At 42.2% G+C, this 19,898-nt stretch overlaps 1 protein-coding gene and 1 long non-coding RNA gene across 8 annotated transcripts in view; both read left to right on the top strand.

Moving 5' to 3' along the window:
* sorcs2 (sortilin-related VPS10 domain containing receptor 2) overlaps nucleotides 1–19,898 on the top strand; it is a 377,677-nt gene that overhangs the window by 279,078 nt on the left and 78,701 nt on the right. For all 7 annotated transcript variants that reach the window (XM_039609304.1, XM_039609303.1, XM_039609302.1 and 4 more), the window contains one exon: nucleotides 14,193–14,257. In XM_039609304.1, the coding sequence (XP_039465238.1) occupies nucleotides 14,193–14,257 (65 nt within the window). The remainder of the gene's footprint in view (nucleotides 1–14,192; nucleotides 14,258–19,898) is intronic.
* On the top strand, nucleotides 5,602–6,813 carry LOC120438851. Its single transcript, XR_005612203.1, has 3 exons — nucleotides 5,602–5,621; nucleotides 6,090–6,205; nucleotides 6,463–6,813. It is a non-coding gene; the product is annotated as an uncharacterized LOC120438851 (long non-coding RNA).

Below are 19,898 nucleotides of genomic sequence, written 5' to 3'. Positions count from 1 at the left end.
CTGAGGGTGGTCAATCCTTCAAGCTCAGGTCCTCTACCAGAGGCCTGGGAGCTTGAGGGTCCTGCGCAGTATCTTAGCTGTTCCTAGCACTGGTCTTCTAGACAGAGATCTCAGTTGTTCCTGGATCTGCTGGAGCCACTTACCCAGCTTGGGGGTCACTGCACCAAGTTATCCGATTACCACTGTCACCTTCGCCCTCCACATCTTCTCGAGCTCTTCTCTGAGCCCTTAGTACTTCTCCAACTTCTCATGTTCCTTCTTCCTGATGTTGCTGTCATTCAGTATTGCTACATGTATCACTATGGCCGTCTTCCTCTGCTTGTCCACCACTACTATGTCCGGTTTGTCCGTCTGTATCTGGAAGTTCCACAGAAACTTACCTTGGTCATTCTCAACCACCTTTGGGGGCAAATCCCATTTCACCTTGGAATTTCCTTGCTATACCTGGCACAGGTGTTCCTGTATACTATGCAAATCATTTGGTTATGGCGTTCCATGTATGCCCTGCCTGCTAGCATCTTGCACCCTGCTGTTATGTGCTGGATGGATAGATAACCACCTGTCATAAAAACAGGAAAATACATATTTTAAAAATCTGTCAAAAACCAAGTAGTTTTTGGTTCGTCCCACAAAGTTTCCCAATGGAACTTTTGTCCAACCTGTCTTCGAATCCACCAAATCTCAAATCTGCTCAATAGTTTAAGTCTGGACTTAGACTTGGCCAGTCCATCAGTTCCAGTTCTCTAGATTCCTTTTTCACATAGTTTGTGAAATATGTGTGGGGTCATTCTCTTGTTGGTATATAAACCCGTGAGCAATCCATTTCAGTCTACATCTTGATGAACCAAGATGATGCGCTAGAATTTTTTGTTCATTATATTATGCTAGCATCAAAACTTCCTGTTGGCATAAACACCACAATGCTAACTGAAGAATTCAAACACGAATTCACTTGTCAAGAGTTGCTTCTTCCAGTAATTTACAGTCCAGTGTTTGGGCCTGCAAACATCCACAAATGTCTCAAATTTGTCACATTGCACAGATAATGGCTTCTTAGAAGTTAAGTTTCCCTTCAGCCTTGTTCATTCAGTCATCTGCTTATGGTCAGTCTGGAGACTTTCTTAGAATATGATCTAAAAACATTTACCTCTTTTGCTGCCTGGAGCAGCAGTGGTCCTCCTTCGGTCTATACTACTTAAAGTCTTAAGGTGCCTGAGATCTGCTTCAGTCAGCTTTCATTTCTTCCACTTCTTGGTGCATTCTGTAAGGGCCCGTCTCCAAAGCACACTTGACCACATTGTGAAAACACTTGAAGTCTTGCTCTATTTGTCTCTAAGACCATCACAGCATCACAAAGTGCTTCAATGTAGGCTATTCCCTTTTCAAAGAGCTCTCTGCATGTTCCCATTTTAAAATGAGGAGGAATTTCAAACTGAATTCACATTTTATACCCACATTTGAGCTGGCAGACTGGACTTATCAGAAATTAATCAAGCATTCAAGCACAAAATGTTCTGTTCAGAAAATGCAAGTAAATAACAGTAATTTGGCAACTTAATCAAAGAATAATAACATGCTTTAAAATTTTGTTCTGTTTTATATTGTAAAACATTAATTTTGATGAAAATGAAACAAAATATGAATGAAAAACAACAAAATTATATTTTAACATTCCTCTCCGTGAATCGCTACCTTATCGTGGTGGAGGGGTTTGTGTGTCACAGGGATCCCAGGGGCTATGTTGTCTGGGGGCTTTTGCCCCCTGGTAGGGTCTCCCATGGCAAATTGGTCCTGGGTGAGGGACCAGACAAAGAGCGATTCAGAAGACCCGTATGAAAAGAACATCGAGGGAACAGTTTACCCTGCCGGGATAGGGTTACGGGGCCCCGCCCTGGAGCCAGGCCCGGGAGGGTGCCCGAGGGCGGCGTCTGGTGGCCGGGCCTTAGTCCATGGGGCCCGGCCGGGCACAGCCCGAAGAGGAGACATGGGCCCATCCTCCCGCAGGCCCACCACCCGCAGGAGGCGCCATAGGGGTCGGGTGCAATGTGTGTCGGGCGGCGGCCAGGGAGCGGAGGCCCTGGCGGACCGATCCCGGCTGCCAAGACTGGCAATAGGGACATGGAATGTCACCTCTCTGGTGGGGAAGGAGCCTGAGTTAGTGCGTGAGGTTGAGAAGTACCGGCTAGATATAGTCGGGCTCACCTCACGCATGGCTTGGGCTCTGGAACTAGTCTCCTGGAGGGGCTGGACTCTGACTCAGTCTGGAGTTGCCCCTGGTGAGAGGCGGCGGGCTGGGGTGGGTATTCTAATATCCCCGGCTTGCTGCCGGTACATTGGGGTTTTCCGGTGGATGAGAGGGTTTGTTCCCCGCGCCTCAGGATCGGGAACGGGTCCTGACTGTCATCTGCGCTTATGCGCCGAGTGGCAGTTCAGAGTACCCAGCCTTCTTAGAGTCCCTGGGGGGTGCTGGAAGGTGCCCCACCTGGAGACTCTGTTGTCCTACTGGGAGACTTCAATGCTCACGTGGGTAACGACAGCGAGACCTGGAGGGGCGTGATTGGGAGGAACGGCCTCCTGATCTGAACCCAGTGGTGTTTTGTTATTGGACTTCTGTGCAAATCACAGTTTGGCCATAACGAACACCTTGTTCGAACATAAGAGTGTCCATAAGTGCACGTGGCACCAGGATGCTCTAGGCCGCAGGTCGATGATCGATTTTGTAATCGTATCACCAGACCTGCGACCATATGTTCTGGACACTCGGGTAAAGAGAGGGGCTGAGCTGTCAACTGATCACCACCTGGTGGTGAGTTGGATCAGGTGGCGGGGAGGACGCTGGACAGACCCGGTGCACCTAAACGCGTGAGTGAGGGTGTGCTGGGAACGTCTAGCAGAGGCCCCAGTCCGCGAGATCTTCAACGCACACCTCCGGCAGAGCTTCAACAACATTCCGAGGGAGACTGGGGACATTGAGTCCGAATGGACCATGTTCAGCGTCTCCATTGCCGGCTGCTGCATTGAGCTGCGGCCGCAAGGTGGTTGGTGCCTGCCGTGGTGGTAATCCCGAACCAAATGGTGGACACCAGGGTGAAGGGAGCCACCAGGCTGAAGAAGGAGTCCTATCGGGCTTGGTTAGCCTGTGGGACTCCAGAGGCAGCTGACAGGTATCGACAGGCCAAGCGGAATGCGGCTCGGGCAGTGGCTGAAGCAAAAACTCGGGTGTGGGAGGAGTTCGGAGAGGCCATGGAAAAAGACTTTCGGACTGCCTCGAAGAGATTCTGGCAAACCGTCAGGCGTCTCAGGAGGGGAAAGCGGTGCTCTACCTGCACTGTGTATAGTGCTGGCGGAGCGCTGCTGACGTCGACTGAGAAAATTGTCAGACGGTGGAAGGAATACTTGAGGACCTCCTTAATCCCACTGACACGTCTTCCGAGGAGGAAGCAGAGTCTGGGGATGAGGGAATGACCCGCCAATTTCTGGGGTCGAGGTCACTGAGGCAGTTAAACAACTCCTCGGTGGCAGAGCCCCTGGTGTTGATGAGGTCCGCCCGAGTTCCTGAAGGCTCTGGACGTTGTAGGGCTGTCCTGGTTGACACGCCTCTACAATGTTGCGTGGAGATCAGGGCAGTACCCTTGGACTGGCAGACCGGGTGGTGGTCCCCATCTTTAAGAAGGGAGACCGGAGGGTGTGTTCCAACTACAGGGGATCACACTCCTCAGCCTCCTGGGAAAGTCTATGCCAGGGTGCTGGAAAGGAGAGTTCGTCCGTTAGTCGAACCTCGGATACAGGAGGAACAATGCGGTTTTCGTCCTGGTCGCGGAACACTGGACCAGCTCTTTATCCTCTCGAGGATACTTGAGGGTGCATGGGAGTTTGCCCAACCAGTCTACATGTGTTTTGTGGACTTGGAGAAGGCATTCGACCGTGTCCCTCGGGGTGTCCTGTGGGAGGTGTTGCGGGAGTATGGGGTGTCTGGCCCACTGCTACGGGCCATTCGATCCCTATACAACCGTTGTAAGAGTTTGGTTCGCATTGCCGGCAATAAGTCGGACTCGTTTCCGGTGGGTGATGGGCTCCGCCAGGGCTGCCCTTTATCACCGATTCTGTTCATAATTTTATGGACAGGATTTCTAGGCGCAGCCAAGTGGCGGAGGGCTTTCACTTGGTGGCCTCAGAATCTCATCTCTGCTTTTTGCGGATGATGTGGTTCTGATGGCTTCATCGGTGGGGCCTCCAGCTCGCACTGGAACAGTTCGCAGCCGAGTGTGAAGCAGCGGGAATGAGGATCAGCACCTCCAAATCTGAGGCCATGGTTCTCAGCGGAAAAGGGTGGAATGCCCACTCCGGGTCGGGGATGAGTTCCTGCCCCAAGTGGAGGAGTTTAAGTATCTCGGGGTCTTGTTCGCGAGTGATGGGAGAAGGAGCCGGAGATCGACAGGCGGATTGGTGCTGCGGCTGCAGTGATGCGGACGCTGCACCGGTCCGGTCGTGGTGAAGAGGGAGCTGAGTGTAAAAGCGAGGCTCTCAATTTACCGGTCGATCACGTCCCGACCCTCACCTATGGCCACGAGCTGTGGGTAGTGACCGAAAGAACGAGATCGCGGATACAAGCGGCAGAAATGAGCTTCCTCCGAAGGGTGGCTGGCCCTCCCTTAGAGATAGGGTGAGAAGTTCGGCCATCCGGGAGGGGCTCAGAGTAGAGCCGCTGCTCCTCCACATCGAAAGGAGCCAGTTGAGGTGGTTCGGGCATCTGACAAGGATGCCCCTGGGCGCCTCCTGGGTGAGGTGTTCGGGCATGTCCCACCGGGAGGAGGCCCAGGGCAGACCCAGGGGCGCTGGAGAGATTATATCTCGGCTGGCCTGGGAACGCCTTGGTGTTCCCCGGATGAGCTGGAGGAGGTGGCTGGGGAGAGGGAGGTCTGGGCTTCTCTGCTTAGGCTGCTGCCCCCGCGACCCGACTTCGGATAAAGCGGATGAGGATGGATGGATTAATAATATAATTTCAGTTAAAGAGCTTGAACAACCAACAACATTGGTGGATTAACATTACACAAACATAAAAAAAATAATTTTGGTTATTACTATATATGTGAAAGCCATTTAAAACTATTTATATTGTTCATTTTGAGACTGATAATAGTACATTATCCAACTAGTATGCGCAGTATTATCAGTGTCAAATAGAACAATATAAATAGTTTTAAATGGCTTTCACTGGTATTGTTTAACTAGCTTCAATATTTATTATGAAATCAATGAAATAACATCAAAAGCACAAAATGCTATCTCTATCAGTAATGCAAATTCAGTGACTTTATTTACAGTGCAGGAGAGAGTTGTGCTATTTAGAAGGTCTTTCAGCAGTTCTTAGTTCAAAAGTCTTGTATTTACAAAATCCAGCTGAGGGAGGTTCAGTGAATCCAGAGCATCTGGGGTCCGTTCTTCGTACCTCGCTAAGTAAGTTAGCTGGATTTGATTGTTGATGATTTCGCGTGATCTTGGATCGTTCGGTTCTCCGAAGCTCATCCGGGACTTGCTGTCATAGCAACAGATCCGTGAGCGTAAACCTGCTTGGGAGCAGGCTTACTTTATGTAAACAGGATTAGATCGCGGCCACTCAGGTATGTCTGCTTCATTTATACGAAAGCAACAGCGATATTTCTCCACTGTTTTTCCATAAATAAATATTATCAATGTAACTAAAGATAATGCAGTATTTGATTCTGTTATTGATTTCATAGAGATACATACAGGTCATTTCCTAAAAAAAGGGAAATGTACTATTAATCATTCTATTTCATGTATTTGATTATTTCAGATGTAATTCATATTTTAGAGTAGTAATAGTAAATTACTTCGTGTAATCAAGATGAGAGACCACGGCTATAAAAGCGAAGGTGGATTTGCCGTTCCATTCGCAAAGTATACCTGGCACTCAAGCATTTCCTGGGTGTGTTTGTGGTTTTTCCAAGCCACTTAAGACCACAGGTTGACAAACGGCTTTTTTTCTATTGCAGGTACATTAAATTCGATAATGAATGTGATGCAATCATGACCTATGTCTGTAACTATAGCTCGATTGTCCGCAGGCTTCCCTAATGTGATTGGTACCATAGACTGCACACACATTGCGATCAAGGCCCCCCCAGGCCCCAATGAAGGGGATTTTGTCAATCGAAAGTGGGTTCACAGTATAAATGTGCAGGTGAGTAATACTAATATTTTAGATGGTAATATATAATGAAAAGGAGTGTGTTCACATATAATGAAATCTCTTAGATGGTGTGTGACTCTATGTGCCATATCACAAATGTGGAAGCTAAATGGCCCGGATCAGTGCATGACTCAAGAATTTTCAGAGAGTCAGGGTTATGCACATTATTTGTGGTAAGAAAGAGAGACTTATTTTGATATTTCATACTTATTTTGGGCCTAACATAACAGCATTTCTCCATTACACAGGGGCCTACGATGGGATTCTCCTTGGAGACAGGGGTTATGCATGCAGGCAGTACTTCATGACACCGTTCCCTGACCCCAACCCTGGGCCACGAACCCGCTACAATGCAGCTCTAGCCAGGACAAGGGCACGCATTGAAATGACCTTTGAGCAAATAAAGGGAAGATTTCAGTGTCTGAAAAGTCTAAGGGTTGCACCTGACAGGGCATGTGACATTATTGTTGCATGTGCCGTACTGCACAACATTGCCACCATCAGAAAGGAGAGGACTCCTGTGGTGGAGGTGCAGCCTGATGATGACCTCCAGCCAGTGCACTTGGACCAACCTAGTGGCAGAGCTGCATGGGACAGAATTGTGCAACACAATTTCGAATATTAAAAACATGACAAAACATATTTTTCATTGAAATTTATTTGAGCATCTTTTTCTGTCTCATCAAAAAAAAAAGCCAGTCATCATTTGCCAGGAAAAAAAAAAAATCATATATACTGTATCACGCAAGGTCATCAATAGTGCTCTGTATGAAAGTGTATTTTTACTTACTCTGAAGTTCCTTTTGAAGCAACTCGATTTCGAGTTGAACTTTTTGCCTCATTAGAGCTTGAAGTTCGATTTCACCTAGAAGCTTTTGTTTCTTTAGCTCAGTATACTCCATTTTTTGCTGGAGTCTTCTCTTATAGAGCAAACGAATGTCACCCTGTTTCAATTGTAGAGACAACATTTAATGGTCAATACATGTCATATAGGAAGTAAAATTAATTACAAGACTGCCCACCTCTGTATCAGGCCTCTCTGCCGGCCTCTTTGCCTGCAAATCATACTGCAGTCAGAAACACATAGAAGTACACAAGTAGATACAAATTCAGGCCAAATTATGCATGCACTTACAGGGACTTCCTCCAAACCACAGTCATCTGACAGGGTTGCTTCACTGTCCTGTGCAATGGAAACAAAATGGTGTTACAAAGGGATGTGGTACAGCCTATTGGTCTAAATAATTAAAAAAAAGATGCCCTCAACAATGGGTCTGGTGGCATTCAACCCTAGGGCCAGCTCCTCTGCCGGGGTGTGACGAGGGGGTGCAGGACCACCACCTGTCTTTATTTGCTCTACCCTTTTCTTGGTTGCTGTTATAAACAAACAGATTATTTCAGGGTCTCTTTTCAAGAGACTAAAAGCAATATAAGTGATAAATATTACCATTCTGTAGAATATTCTTATATTTCACTTTTACTTGTTCCCATGTTCTAGTGGGTCCTGTTGTGGCTCTAATGTGAAAGAGGATATAATGTAATATAATATAATAAATTACTTACGAGTTTAATTTGTCAGCAACTTTCTGCCAGCCCTCTCTCCTTGCTTTTGCAGCCTTTGCAGCCTTTGCAGTGTTCCCTTGCGTTTTAATTAAGCTCTGAAACTCCTGAAATCCCTCAATCAAGAGTTCTTGCTCTGCTGCCGAAAAATACTGAGCGCGCTCCTTCGACATTTTCACCAATCAAAGGGTTGCCGATCAATGTTTCTACTATCCATGCGTAGCCCCTTTTAAGCCACCCAGTGATCTCACATTACTTCATCCAGCTGTACTAATCGTCGACAACAGGTGTGTTCGGAGAACCGGAATAGCGAGCTCAAAGTTGGTGCGATGATTTGATCTTGGATGTAGTAAGCGAGGTACGAAGAACGGACCCCTGATCTCCAGTGTTTCCAGAACAGAATCTCTTCCCTCAGCCATGCAAAACACTCTCCACATGTAACCACAGCTAACATTAGAAATCTTTGTGCTAACAATAATGAAAGAGACTTACAGATGGGCAAGGCAATCACTACGACAGTTGGACAACACTCAGACAGAGACTGAAGGTCAGGTCCCAGCTTAAACAGCAGTCAGCTGATTGCCAGATGATTCACAGGTGCTTGATTGCTCGAGGTGCATCAGGGCGAGGGCGGAGATCCCAGGAGGATCCTGCCCCCCTAAGGTAATGTGGAGTAAGCAGACACATATACACAGAGCAACAAGAAAACACACCAAGAGAGAGAGAGAGAGAGAGGTTGCTTCGATGGTAGATTTTTCGGTTTTCCTGCAAAGCACCATCCTCTTTTATCCATAAATCTCCAGATGGCAGGAAGGAGGCGTCCTGTTTCATTTACTAAGAGCAGCAGATTTTTCTTTTAAGAGTTAATAAATATGTGAAAATGACTCCCACCAGGGATAAAACAAACTTTTTAGCAAATGCAACAACTTAGACGAGAGGGGTAATTTATACCCCAAGTACAACTATGCATTGCATTTTGTATGAAAACTGTGGATTTCTATCTTAACAATCTTTAATCTATTAAAGTTAACCAAGGTAAACAACCTTCAATAGATTGGTAGAGCTGATGTGAGGGAATATACTTAAAAAAAGAAACTTTGCTCAGACATATTGCCAATAAACAGCAAGCAACAGTTAAAACAAACCTGAAAAACCTGCTTGGATAGTAATCTTTTTGAGGTCAGGTCTTTCCTATCCTTTCAATGCTCACATTGGTTGCAATGCACAGGGGTCAAAGTTGTGGGAAACTACTACAGAGTGTTTTATTATAAGGTTGTCATCTCATCCCAGAAAGAAAGAAAGAAAGCAGAAGAAAGTAAATGGCTCTCATTGTCACATGTAATATTTCACAGCTTTCATGATCATATGTCTTCCAGTATGTCTCCTCCTAACTCTAGTCTTCATATTTTATTTCCTCTTTTTCATTCTTCTATTCATCTGTTTTCTTTTACCCTTTTCTCCCATCTGAATTAAGCTTCATGTTACTCATTCATGTAAAATAGGCATTATTGTAAAATTATAAGTTCAAATGTGCAGCATTCAAATACTATTGAGTCCCTCTTTCCCATGTTTTAAAGGTCAGAAAGGCATTTCTGAAGGAGTTCCTGTTAGTGTGTTTCCTCTCTTTGCAAATATTAAATGAGCTGGTTCACACACCCAAGCAACTATGATTTGTACCACCAGTGCTAACTCACAAATCATCCTCTCTGCAATGTAAAAATTGAGAGATTGTGGAAGGGGTGCCATATAGGAAGAGAAACACCCTAAGTGCTTCCTACTTTAGACTTAAGTTAAATACTCAAGTAAGAGTTGGCTCTGGGATTTAGACCCTGCAATGAGAGCTATATTATGCTATTCCTACTCTAACGCGTGGATTAAACTAAAACTTACACACATTTTTTTGTTTTTCTGTGAATAACATTTGGTTTTGACTTAATAGTGGCACAAGATTAAAAGTTATGGACTCACAAAAGTTTTCAAAATTCATATTTTGGGAAACATGAAAAATGGTTCCAAAATCTTAACCATTAAATATTGGCTACCTATTCAATATTTACTGAGAAACAAAAACAGGGTGCAAACAGGGTGACCATTTAACCATACAATTTAAGGGCAGATTAAACAGGCAAAAAATTGCAGACCATTTGACTTAATACCCCTTGCCAAGCGCCATCATATAGCCAGTGGGCTATTGCTTCAGTTGGTCTTTACAAAGCTTTTACTTTGATCTTTACAAAGCTTGATCCTAATTGTCTATATGGAATGGACTTATTACTTACTTTACTATTTTTTTTTCCAATAAATTGTTCCTGTGCAATTTTAGAATTGTCTATGTTTAACTAAATACCAAGATTTTATTTGGGAGTTTTATGTTTTTTTAGTTTATTTTATTTGTTTTGTTTTTGTTTTTTTGTCTGTCTATCTATATAACTATTCATTATAGGAAACTGAACTCCATACCATTAATATCATGAAGATGATGGTCCTCCAATCAAAAGTTCATATATGTGGCTAAGGTTTTACATACATACACTGTAAATGTATGTTGTTAGAGTTTTTGGATCTGAATTTAGCCAGTCATATCAGCCATAAAAGGAACAGCAGAGACCAGAAGTCTTCCAGCCAGTGCACATAAATCACACAAAAACATCACATTAAAATCAATCTGCCTTTAGGCTGGTCTGGCCAAATGTGTTCCAGCGGACCTTGTTTTTGTGATGCTAGGCTGTTGTGTTTGTCATTCTCAATAAAATGAAAAAGCCGTTTATTGAAATTGAACTGACATTGCAAGGCTGACAACTGACAACAAAAGGAAAAGAATAAATGAAGAAAACAGCTTGTGTAATAATAATAATAATAATAATAATAATAATAATAATAACGATGATGATAACAAGAAGAATTTATTTGTATAGCACTTGTCAAAACAGAGATATATATGTGTATACAAATACAAATATGTTGTAATAGTCTGAGGAAGGCTGTTCCACAGTTTGGGTACAACAATGTCAAAGGCTCAATCAGAGCGAGGGACGGTTAGGAGACCCTGGTTAGACGATCGGAGAGGCCGGCTGCATTGATAAAGTCTTTCAAGCTCTGCTACATAAGCAGGGGTGTAGAGCCTTATGTGTTAATAACAGAATTTTAAAGTGGATTCTTAGTTTCACTGGAAGCCACTGAAGGGATCCAAGGGTAGCTGTAATATGTGGCCCCCAGCTAGTTTTTGTTAGTAGCCTTGGTGCTTTGTTCTGCACCAGTTGGTGATAGTAAATTGCAATAATTAAGGCAGGAGCAAGATTAAAATGTGCTCTAAAAGTTCAAGATGATTAAATGACAGTAAAGATTTGAATTTCACAATATTTCTGAGTCGAAGGACACAAGAATGGATGAGCTTTGAGATGTGACTTTCAAAATTCAGGAGTTGGTAGAAAAATGATGCCAAAGTTTTTAGCAGATGATTTGATTTGATTTACTGGTGACGGGGGAGATGGACTAACTAACCTTCTTAGGGAAACTGTCTAACCTCAGTTTAACTGGAATTGGGATAAAAGAAATATGAATACCATCTATTCGTCCATCCATCCATCATCTTCTTCCATTTATCCGGGGCTGGGTCCCAGGGGCAGCAGCCTAAGCAGTCAAGCTCTCTCTCCATGGCCACCTCCTCCAGTTTGTCCAGGAGAACACCAAGGCGTTCCCAGGCTAGCCAAGGGATATAATCTCTCCAGTATATACTGGGTCTGTCCCGGGGCCTCCTGTTGGCAGAGAAATGGCAGAGAAGCATTTATTGAGGCAAGAGAGGCTGTCAAGGTTTTGGGTTTGACAGAAAAGTATCACTGGGTGTCATCTGCACGGCAGTGGCAGGAGATTCCATTAAAACATTCAATCCATTAAAATCATTCACTAGATGGCTGAGGGGTAACATTTCTCAAAGTGCAAATTCACCTTCAGTCTGAATTCACATTGCATGCTTGGAGCTGACACTTCTATCCAAAGAAACATGCAGGAAATGAAATGATGGAGTTTCCAAGATGGGTCAAGGAGGACATGGGACGTTTCCTCATGAGTTTTCTAATAGATGGGAACAAGCAGCAAGACTCTTGATCAGGTCCAGAACCTTAAAGTATATATAATAAAAATAAATAAAGAAAGTTTTTTAAAAAAAACAACCAAAACTGTTAATGTCAGGTAGACAGGGTAAAAGTCAGTCTTTAAAAAGAAATCTGTTAAAGTGGAAACAATACCGTACTGAAGGTGAATATGGATGTACTGTTTTGTAGCTGATAGTTGGTCTCTAGTCCCATTCTAAGGCTTACATAAGTAGTTCTACTATATTCTCTTTACCGCTCTGATAAACTGAAACGGACCCCCTACTGTGGTCACTTCAGTCGCTCTATTAGAAAGGTTTAACTGTCATTGGTATAAACCACTGTATATCACTGACATTTCATCATGGTCTCTGCTGCCAGTCATTCCTTCATATGCCCCTTAACAAGCTGAACATTCTTTCTGATATCAGGCTAACAGATGGATAATGAGTTCTCTTGTTCTTGTCTCTCCAGCTGCTTTTCATCATCCACTGTTTAAATTGTGGTGACCTCTTATATTTGTATGATGGGTATATAACCCATTCCATAGACATCTGACTAGCAGTAACTGGACTGAGCCCAGAAGCAAACTTGTTTTTGTAGATGAACCACATTTGTTGGCAGCTGTTTTTGTAAGACAGAATAATATCATACCAGACTAGACTTTCTGGACAATAGACAATAGACTTGATTTTGAATTGGCTATTAATGACCAATTTATTCCGTTCAATCAAGTTAAGTTTTATGTATTGCACAAACAATAACGCACCATTGGCAAAATTTTGAAATGTAGTATCTTGGACAGTCTGGCATGTGGACTGGCGGAGTCGAGGTTTGAACTGCAAACTTTCCAGTTTATTCAATTTAGAATAAATTGGCTAGGTTACATTTGTTACAACACAGACACAAATTGTCAAGTTTTGCATTTAGTACAACCAAGATTTTTAAAATAATTTTAATAATTTTTTTAATAGGAAATATATATTTTACCTGCACCATGTATAGAGTATGAGACGTATGTGTATCATCCCAGCAATGAAAAAAAAAAGAGCTTTGGAAAAAAGTGGTATGCTACAGTCTTTTTGCAACCCCTGAGTAGGTTTGTTTGCATAATTGTACGTCATTTGTATGACTAAATCTAATCAAGCAGTGAGTGATAATTATTCTAATCCTGAAAGAAATGTGACTTATTTATTACTTATTAATGTGTAACTTATTTAAAGTAATACATAATATTTTTTAAGTAAATTGTTTCACGTGGGCAGTGTTTTTTTTCTGAAGCGTCCTCTATGAGCTCTGTCTTTACCTACAATATGACTGATCTCCTTACCCTTCATAACTCTTTTCCTTCCTTGCTTCCCCTTCCCCTCACAGTCTGCTAATTGCTTGTAAAGTCTCTTTATAGGAAAAGTAACAAGGTTTTAAATCTCCACTGTGTCTTTACTGGCCAGGGGGATATTTTACAGACTACATTATGCAGTTCTAATCAGATGAACTGTTTAGTTTACCACTCACTGAAGGGCAGACAGAGCAAATGCACTTTTGTATACATCTGTGTGCTTTTAAAAATGAGCATATGAACATTTTGATGGTTTTAAAGTATACTAAGTTAACATGAGTTAGGATAAGTGCATTTTCCAGGAAGTGCTGACCAGTGAAAAAAGAGGTTGTGGACAGTGCCTGTACATTATAACATATCCATCCAGCCATACATTTCCTGCTTATCCAACTCAGGGTAATGGGAGGGGCTTTGTTTGGATTGGCTAAAATACAATTAGCGTAGAAATCAACGTGTACATGTTGTCTAAAATTATGATTGAATGGTTTAGTTCTAGATGGTCTTCCCCTGCAAACTTAGACATATAACATTGGTAATTCCATAAAAACAGTGAAAAGCATTTCTTAACCTTTGATTTTTAATTTAAAAGATTACACTCACACCTAAATGTTTCTACATTTACATCCATGTCCATCCACCACCCTAACAGGTTTGAGTCATGAATAAAGATGTTTTCCTGGGTTCACCATGTTATGTGAACATCTAAAAACACACATAATTTGGCAGAATGCAGCAAATTTGTGCGGTCATGCCATTTGTTCCATGTTTTATTTCTCCATATTTTCTGTCTCGCTCCCATATTAAAACTAGAAAATGTAAAAAAAAGGAAATAGATAAGTAAATTTATAAAAACATTAAAGTGACAATTGTTATTATTAAAAAAACATATTGTATTGACTGTACTTTACTGCAGTGTTGCTTGGACTAGTCATATGTGGTTTTAAGCTTGAAGTTTGATCTACATGTGACATGATTGTCTTCTGTGTTCCAGGTCTGTATCTGGTGTGGATGTGGATCCTGATCTGGTGCACATGGAGATGCAAGATACAAGTGGAGGTGCAGTGATCTTCCACTAGCCCACTCATCTTGTTATAATGCTAGCACTTGGTCAGAGAAGATCAAACTTTATTAGAATTTCTATAAGTTGATATAAATCTAGAGGTAAAATAAAGCACAAAGTTTAGCTTTGGTCCAATTTTATACTACTAATAACAAACAGCTAATCAGCCAAGAGACTTGAAATTTGAAATGCTACCAGGTGTATTCTTACTTGGGTTTAAAAGCATGTTATTAAAATACATTAACTGGCACTATCACAAGCTGATTAGTAGAGGACCAAAATACAGGATTTTAAACAAAAAGGTGAACCTTTATTAGGTTGAATGCAATGCCTACAGCCAAATCCAAGCAGAACTCTAAGGTCTCTGCAGGGAAACAGGCAAAGCTAAGAGCACACAGAGGAAGATTAAGACTACAGACAAGACTAAGGAGAAGCACAGGACTATATATACACATTAACTGGAAACAGGAGGGTTAGGAGACATAGGTGACAGTCATCAAGACAATCACAGGGGATGAAGTAAAGCTTAAAGGAAGACACAAGAGCCAACTAATTTTAAACTGTTAAAATAACAAAGATCCCAACTAAAGACACAAGAAAACTCACTCTAAATTAAGGGAAGGACAGAATAATAATAGCCTTAAGGCAAAACCAAAAGGAAATAATTAGTGCTGTGAAAATTGACACGTTAATGCAAATTAATCTAACATCACGGTCAACGCGATTAAAAAAATTTTACGCAATTAATGCAATGAAATGTTTCTGCATGCATTTCGGGCAGTTTGTCCAAGTAGAGTTACCTTCACACATGCGCAAATAGGCAGTTGATCTGGTAGTGACGGGCATAGGTATACTTACCTATTAGTATATAGGTTTTTTAAAAAGTTGTATTTCACAGGAGAGAACCTGTGTTAAAAGATGCAAGAAAACTATTTAAATTCTCTTTGAATTTAAGCATACATTCTTTGTGTTTATTCTGTGATTACTTCATTATATTGCATAAATGTCAGTTACAAGTTTAAATATTAAGTTGAAAACAAAAATAATTGAAACCAGGCTATTGATCAAGTAATTGTGATTAATCGTGATTAATTACAGAAAATTGTGAGATTACCGTAGTTTTCGGGTCATAAGCCGCTACTTTTTTCCCCACACTGTGAACACTGTGGCTTATACTGATCTGTGGCTAATGCATATTTTTTTTCATGCGGCCAAAAACATTTTGCCTGGTAACAGTAGACCAATCAAAATGATAAGTAGTGTATATATACGGTATATATTTTTATCGGTTGTTAAGAGACATTGTAATGTTGTTTGTGCACTGTTCCATAAAAAAACCATAAGCAACGTAATTTGTGTGTTACCGATACCTACGTATACTTAAAGGTAGCCATGTTACAGGCGCTGTTCGAGGAAAAAAAGCATTTGCAGTAACATACAAAAATGCTTTTGCATTTTTGTATGTTACCATAACGTTTATGTTACCATGTTTATGTTACCTTACGGATTAAATTAAACGTTAAAAATCCTCACGTGTAATATTTCTGTGTAAATATCTCATATTACAGGTGAAACGCATATGGCTTAAAATCCGGTGTGGCCTGTACAAGTAAAAAATTGATTTTCTTTCTACAATTAGAGCATGCGGCTTTTAATCAGGTGTGCTCTGTAGTCCGGGATTTACGGTAATTAGTTAAATTTTTTTAATCTATTGACATCACTAGAAATAATATTACAAAATTGAAAACCATTATGAGAGTAATGAAACCCAGGCAGAGATCCTAAAAAACCCCTCAAAAATCTAAACCTCAAAACATAAGAATTAAAACTTCATGCAATAGAGTACAGAAATACCTAAACAGAACCTCAAACTCATATATATGAACTAAGGATTCAAAGTCAAAGGCGTAACCAATCTTAGGTCACATGACAATCAAAGCAAAACCGTCACTGTGACTTTTTAGTAAATCTGTAAGGAGTGCTTGGGATTTGCACAGGCCAATATAGCCCTATGCTGAATTGAAAGTAATGAATTTTGTTTCTTGAAATATCCTTGCCAGATATGACTGATGCCTCATTCAGATCAACTATGACATGAGGATCAACTTCTCTTTAAGAATTCTTGAGCTAGAGGATAATGTGTTTTACCTATCCAGGCAGCACTAGCACTACAGTGTAAAAGCAAGTAAAAGAAGAGATGACCGAATGACCTTGGTGTGGGAGTGTTGGTAGTGCTTATGTGTGATAAGCTAAATGGATAAGCTAAATACTCAGGGTCCCCCAGGGCAACACCAGTGAATTTGGATTATCATATCTCCTGAGTGACAGGCGAACACCTCCACACAGGGGGCCAAGAGGGTAATAGAAATGTGTATTTGTCAATGAAGATGGCAAATGTTCAGATTCTTTATCCACATCTTGACTTCACCTTCTCTCAGTCTCCCAAACTATAATCCTAAATTCTAAACTATAACCTCTAAATAAACCTGAGTAGGCAAAGTCAGATAGGAGTGGCAGACTCTGAAGGGCACAATGAAGGATGTGTTTATTATATTTGCTGTTCCTTTCTCAATAAACCTCCCCTTTATAAATGGCCATTAAAATCTGAACCTCTTGAGGAGGAGATGAGCAATCTTTTAACCCACACACAGAAAGATGCTGCCTGCATTGTGAAATCTGTCGGGCTGAACAAAGCTTCCTGTGTTTGTGGATAGTGAAGATGAGAGGCTGTCTGTCTGGGCTGACTGCCCAGTTACGGGAGCTCTTCCTGGGGCACATGGCCTCCTCTTTCTCATTCTCCTCCCTCTTCCTCTCCTTGCTTCTGTGCCCAGATAGATAGTTGAGGAAGGCTGGAGCGATCAGGCATGCTAAACCAATCTGTTCACCCTGTTCCCCCGAAATCCTCTGCTCCAATCCTGTCATGCGTAGCATGGCCAAGGTTAAACAGTGGCCTGCTACCAAAAAGGACACAGGAGAGATGAGGAACTGTGGCCCTGCCCTCGGCTCCCAGGACTGCTGTCTGATGTTAGAAAAGGGCTTGGAGGGGTGGGAGGAAAGTCTCCTAGGAGATGGGGTGGTCGATTGATGGATGAGCCATGTGTGCAGAGATGCTGGCTGGCAGTGTGTCTTTGTATATGTGTCATTAGGGAGATTGATGGGCAAGAAAGCATGAGAGTATCTTGTTCATGCACATATTGACGCTGTAATGTTAGGTGTACTGTAAATGTCTCTACAAGTATCACATGTATTGATTTCTGTTTTTTTAAATAAGCACCACAGTCTCAATAAAATCCCTTTAGCTATGCCCTGTTTCCCTGTTGCTGTTTTCCTTGTCATACCACCCAATTTCAGCATGTGAGTGTGGTTGCAGGTATGTGAGGACAGCAAGTGGCATGAAAATGAGTGTGCCACAAGCTGGAATTGAACACTTAGTCCAATCTAATAGTTTTTTAATGAGTTCTCCACCGTATGCTGCTTTGATTAAATGTCTGGGCTTTTCAATAAATTAGCCACTCCATTTATTAGACCACACACCTCCTGAACAAAGACGAAACAGAGGAGGAAAAGTACAGTGCTGATGAAAAGAATTGACTCAGTCATGTGATATGAAGTTGCGTCATCCTGAAGCTGATATATGTAGCTGATATATATACAATAGATTGACAAAAGATTAGATTAATTAATTAGATTAACAGATTAAAGTTAACAATTACTTGATCAATAGCCTGGTTGCAATTACATTTTTTCAACTTTTTCACTATTGAAGCTTGTAACAGACATTTATGCAATATAATGAAGTAAATGCAGAATAAACACGAAGAATGTATGCTTAAATTAATAATAAAGAGAATTTGAATAGTTTTCTTCAATCTTTTAGCACAGGTTCTCTTCTGTGAAATGTAACTTTTAAAAAAAAACTATATACTAATTAGGGATGGGTATCGTTTAGGTTTTATCCGATACTGGTGCCAAACCCGTACTTTTGAAACGGTGCCGGTGCTTAAACGGTGCTCGAACCGGTGCTTAAAGAATGGAGAACAGAAACTTTGTCCAAAAACCTCTCATGTTTAGCTGTTTTTTTGTAAAAAGATAACAATGTTAGCCTTTTCTGCAGCTATAGGGCATATATGGTATCACTCTTGGCTGGAAGCGGTGCTTAAACAATGGAAAAACATAAACTTTGTCCAAAAACCTCTCATGTTTAGCTGTTTTCCACTTTTTCTTTGGTCATTTTAGCCTTTTTGGCCAGGGTGAAGGGAGTATCTGCCATCAAACAAGAAGACAGCCGCATGTAGCTACGACTGTGTTTGCTAGTTCACCTTACATGCATTAATTTAATAACGTGGTTAGCCTACTCAATGTAAATTACACACGAACAACATTAAGCTACTCACGCAGAGAAGAACGGGTGCTGCTGCCATCATCATCCATCATCATTTCTGCTACACTGGCAGGGCTAGGGCCCAGGACTCTACTCTTCGGGTTCTTGGGGGATGTTGCTAACTCCGGGTCCGATAACAGGCACCACACCCGCAGCAGATGTGCTCGGTGTGAGGTCTTGCAGCAAGCTATCAAACACGGTGCATCTCGGCTTTTAAAAAAACACAATGCGTCGCCAGGTGTTTCATCAGATTTGAGGTGTTACCTCCTTTGCACAGTATCACCTTAAAGCACTTGTTGCAGGCTGCTGAGTTTACATCTTTTGCTGTGAAGTACATCCAGACTTTTGACCGCTTTGCCTTGGGCATTTTTAATCTGTAGCTCTGCTCTAAAAGAACGTACGTACCTGGGCCTGCCTACTATCCTTGGAAAGGTAAAATGATTGGCTAGAATCCAAAGTGTATGACATCTCAGGAAGAAAAAGCACCGAAATAAAGCACCGAAATGTGCGCTGCTTTTGGTCTGGTTACTACCGTTTATGTCAGAACCGGTGCCATATCGGTACCCATCCCTATGTAAGTATACACTAATATATAATATTCTAACAAACTGGGTTACAAGTTAGTTGACTTTTGTGTTATCAGTGTTTTGTGTTCAGAATTGCCAGTTACTTATGGCATAGTTGGACCACACCCGCAGCATGGTGATTTACTGAGTGTCCTTGAATGTGCAGTAGTCTAGAGGCCGGTTGGCCTGTCAATCAGATCAGCTACCAATGACAGAGAGTCTGGAGGAGAGCATGTGTGTGGTTGGCTGAGAATGTTCAGGGGGCGGGGGTTAGAGAAGGGGGTGTGTGTGGCGGAAGAAAGGAGGAGAGAGGGGGATTGTTTTTGTTGCTGGAGAGCGCGCTTTTCCCCTGTTGTTTTGGTGTTGGCTACGGCCCACAGTAACCCGTGTTACTATTCTGAATAAACACCAGTAACCGGAACGCCGATCGTCTGTGTCTTCTGTCAGAGGGACGCTACACTGGTGTCAGAAGTGAAAGTGAAGCTTCGCCTCCGGAGTTATCTGCGCTCATGCCTCCCCGACTCACGGCATCGGCTGTGGACGCTGGAGATTTTTGCGGGACTTTGGGGAATGCTTCTGATGGATTACTCCAAGATCAAGCGAGAACCTACAGCAGAAGCTCACGGACACGACTACTCCGCCGGGGACCGGAGGTTCGCGGAACACAGAGAGCGGGTGAGACAAACGACC

The sequence above is a fragment of the Oreochromis aureus genome, linkage group 3 (genome assembly GCF_013358895.1).
Source record: "Oreochromis aureus strain Israel breed Guangdong linkage group 3, ZZ_aureus, whole genome shotgun sequence".
Classification (NCBI taxonomy): Eukaryota; Metazoa; Chordata; class Actinopteri; order Cichliformes; family Cichlidae; genus Oreochromis; species Oreochromis aureus.
This window is presented reverse-complemented; position numbering and strand designations above follow the sequence as displayed.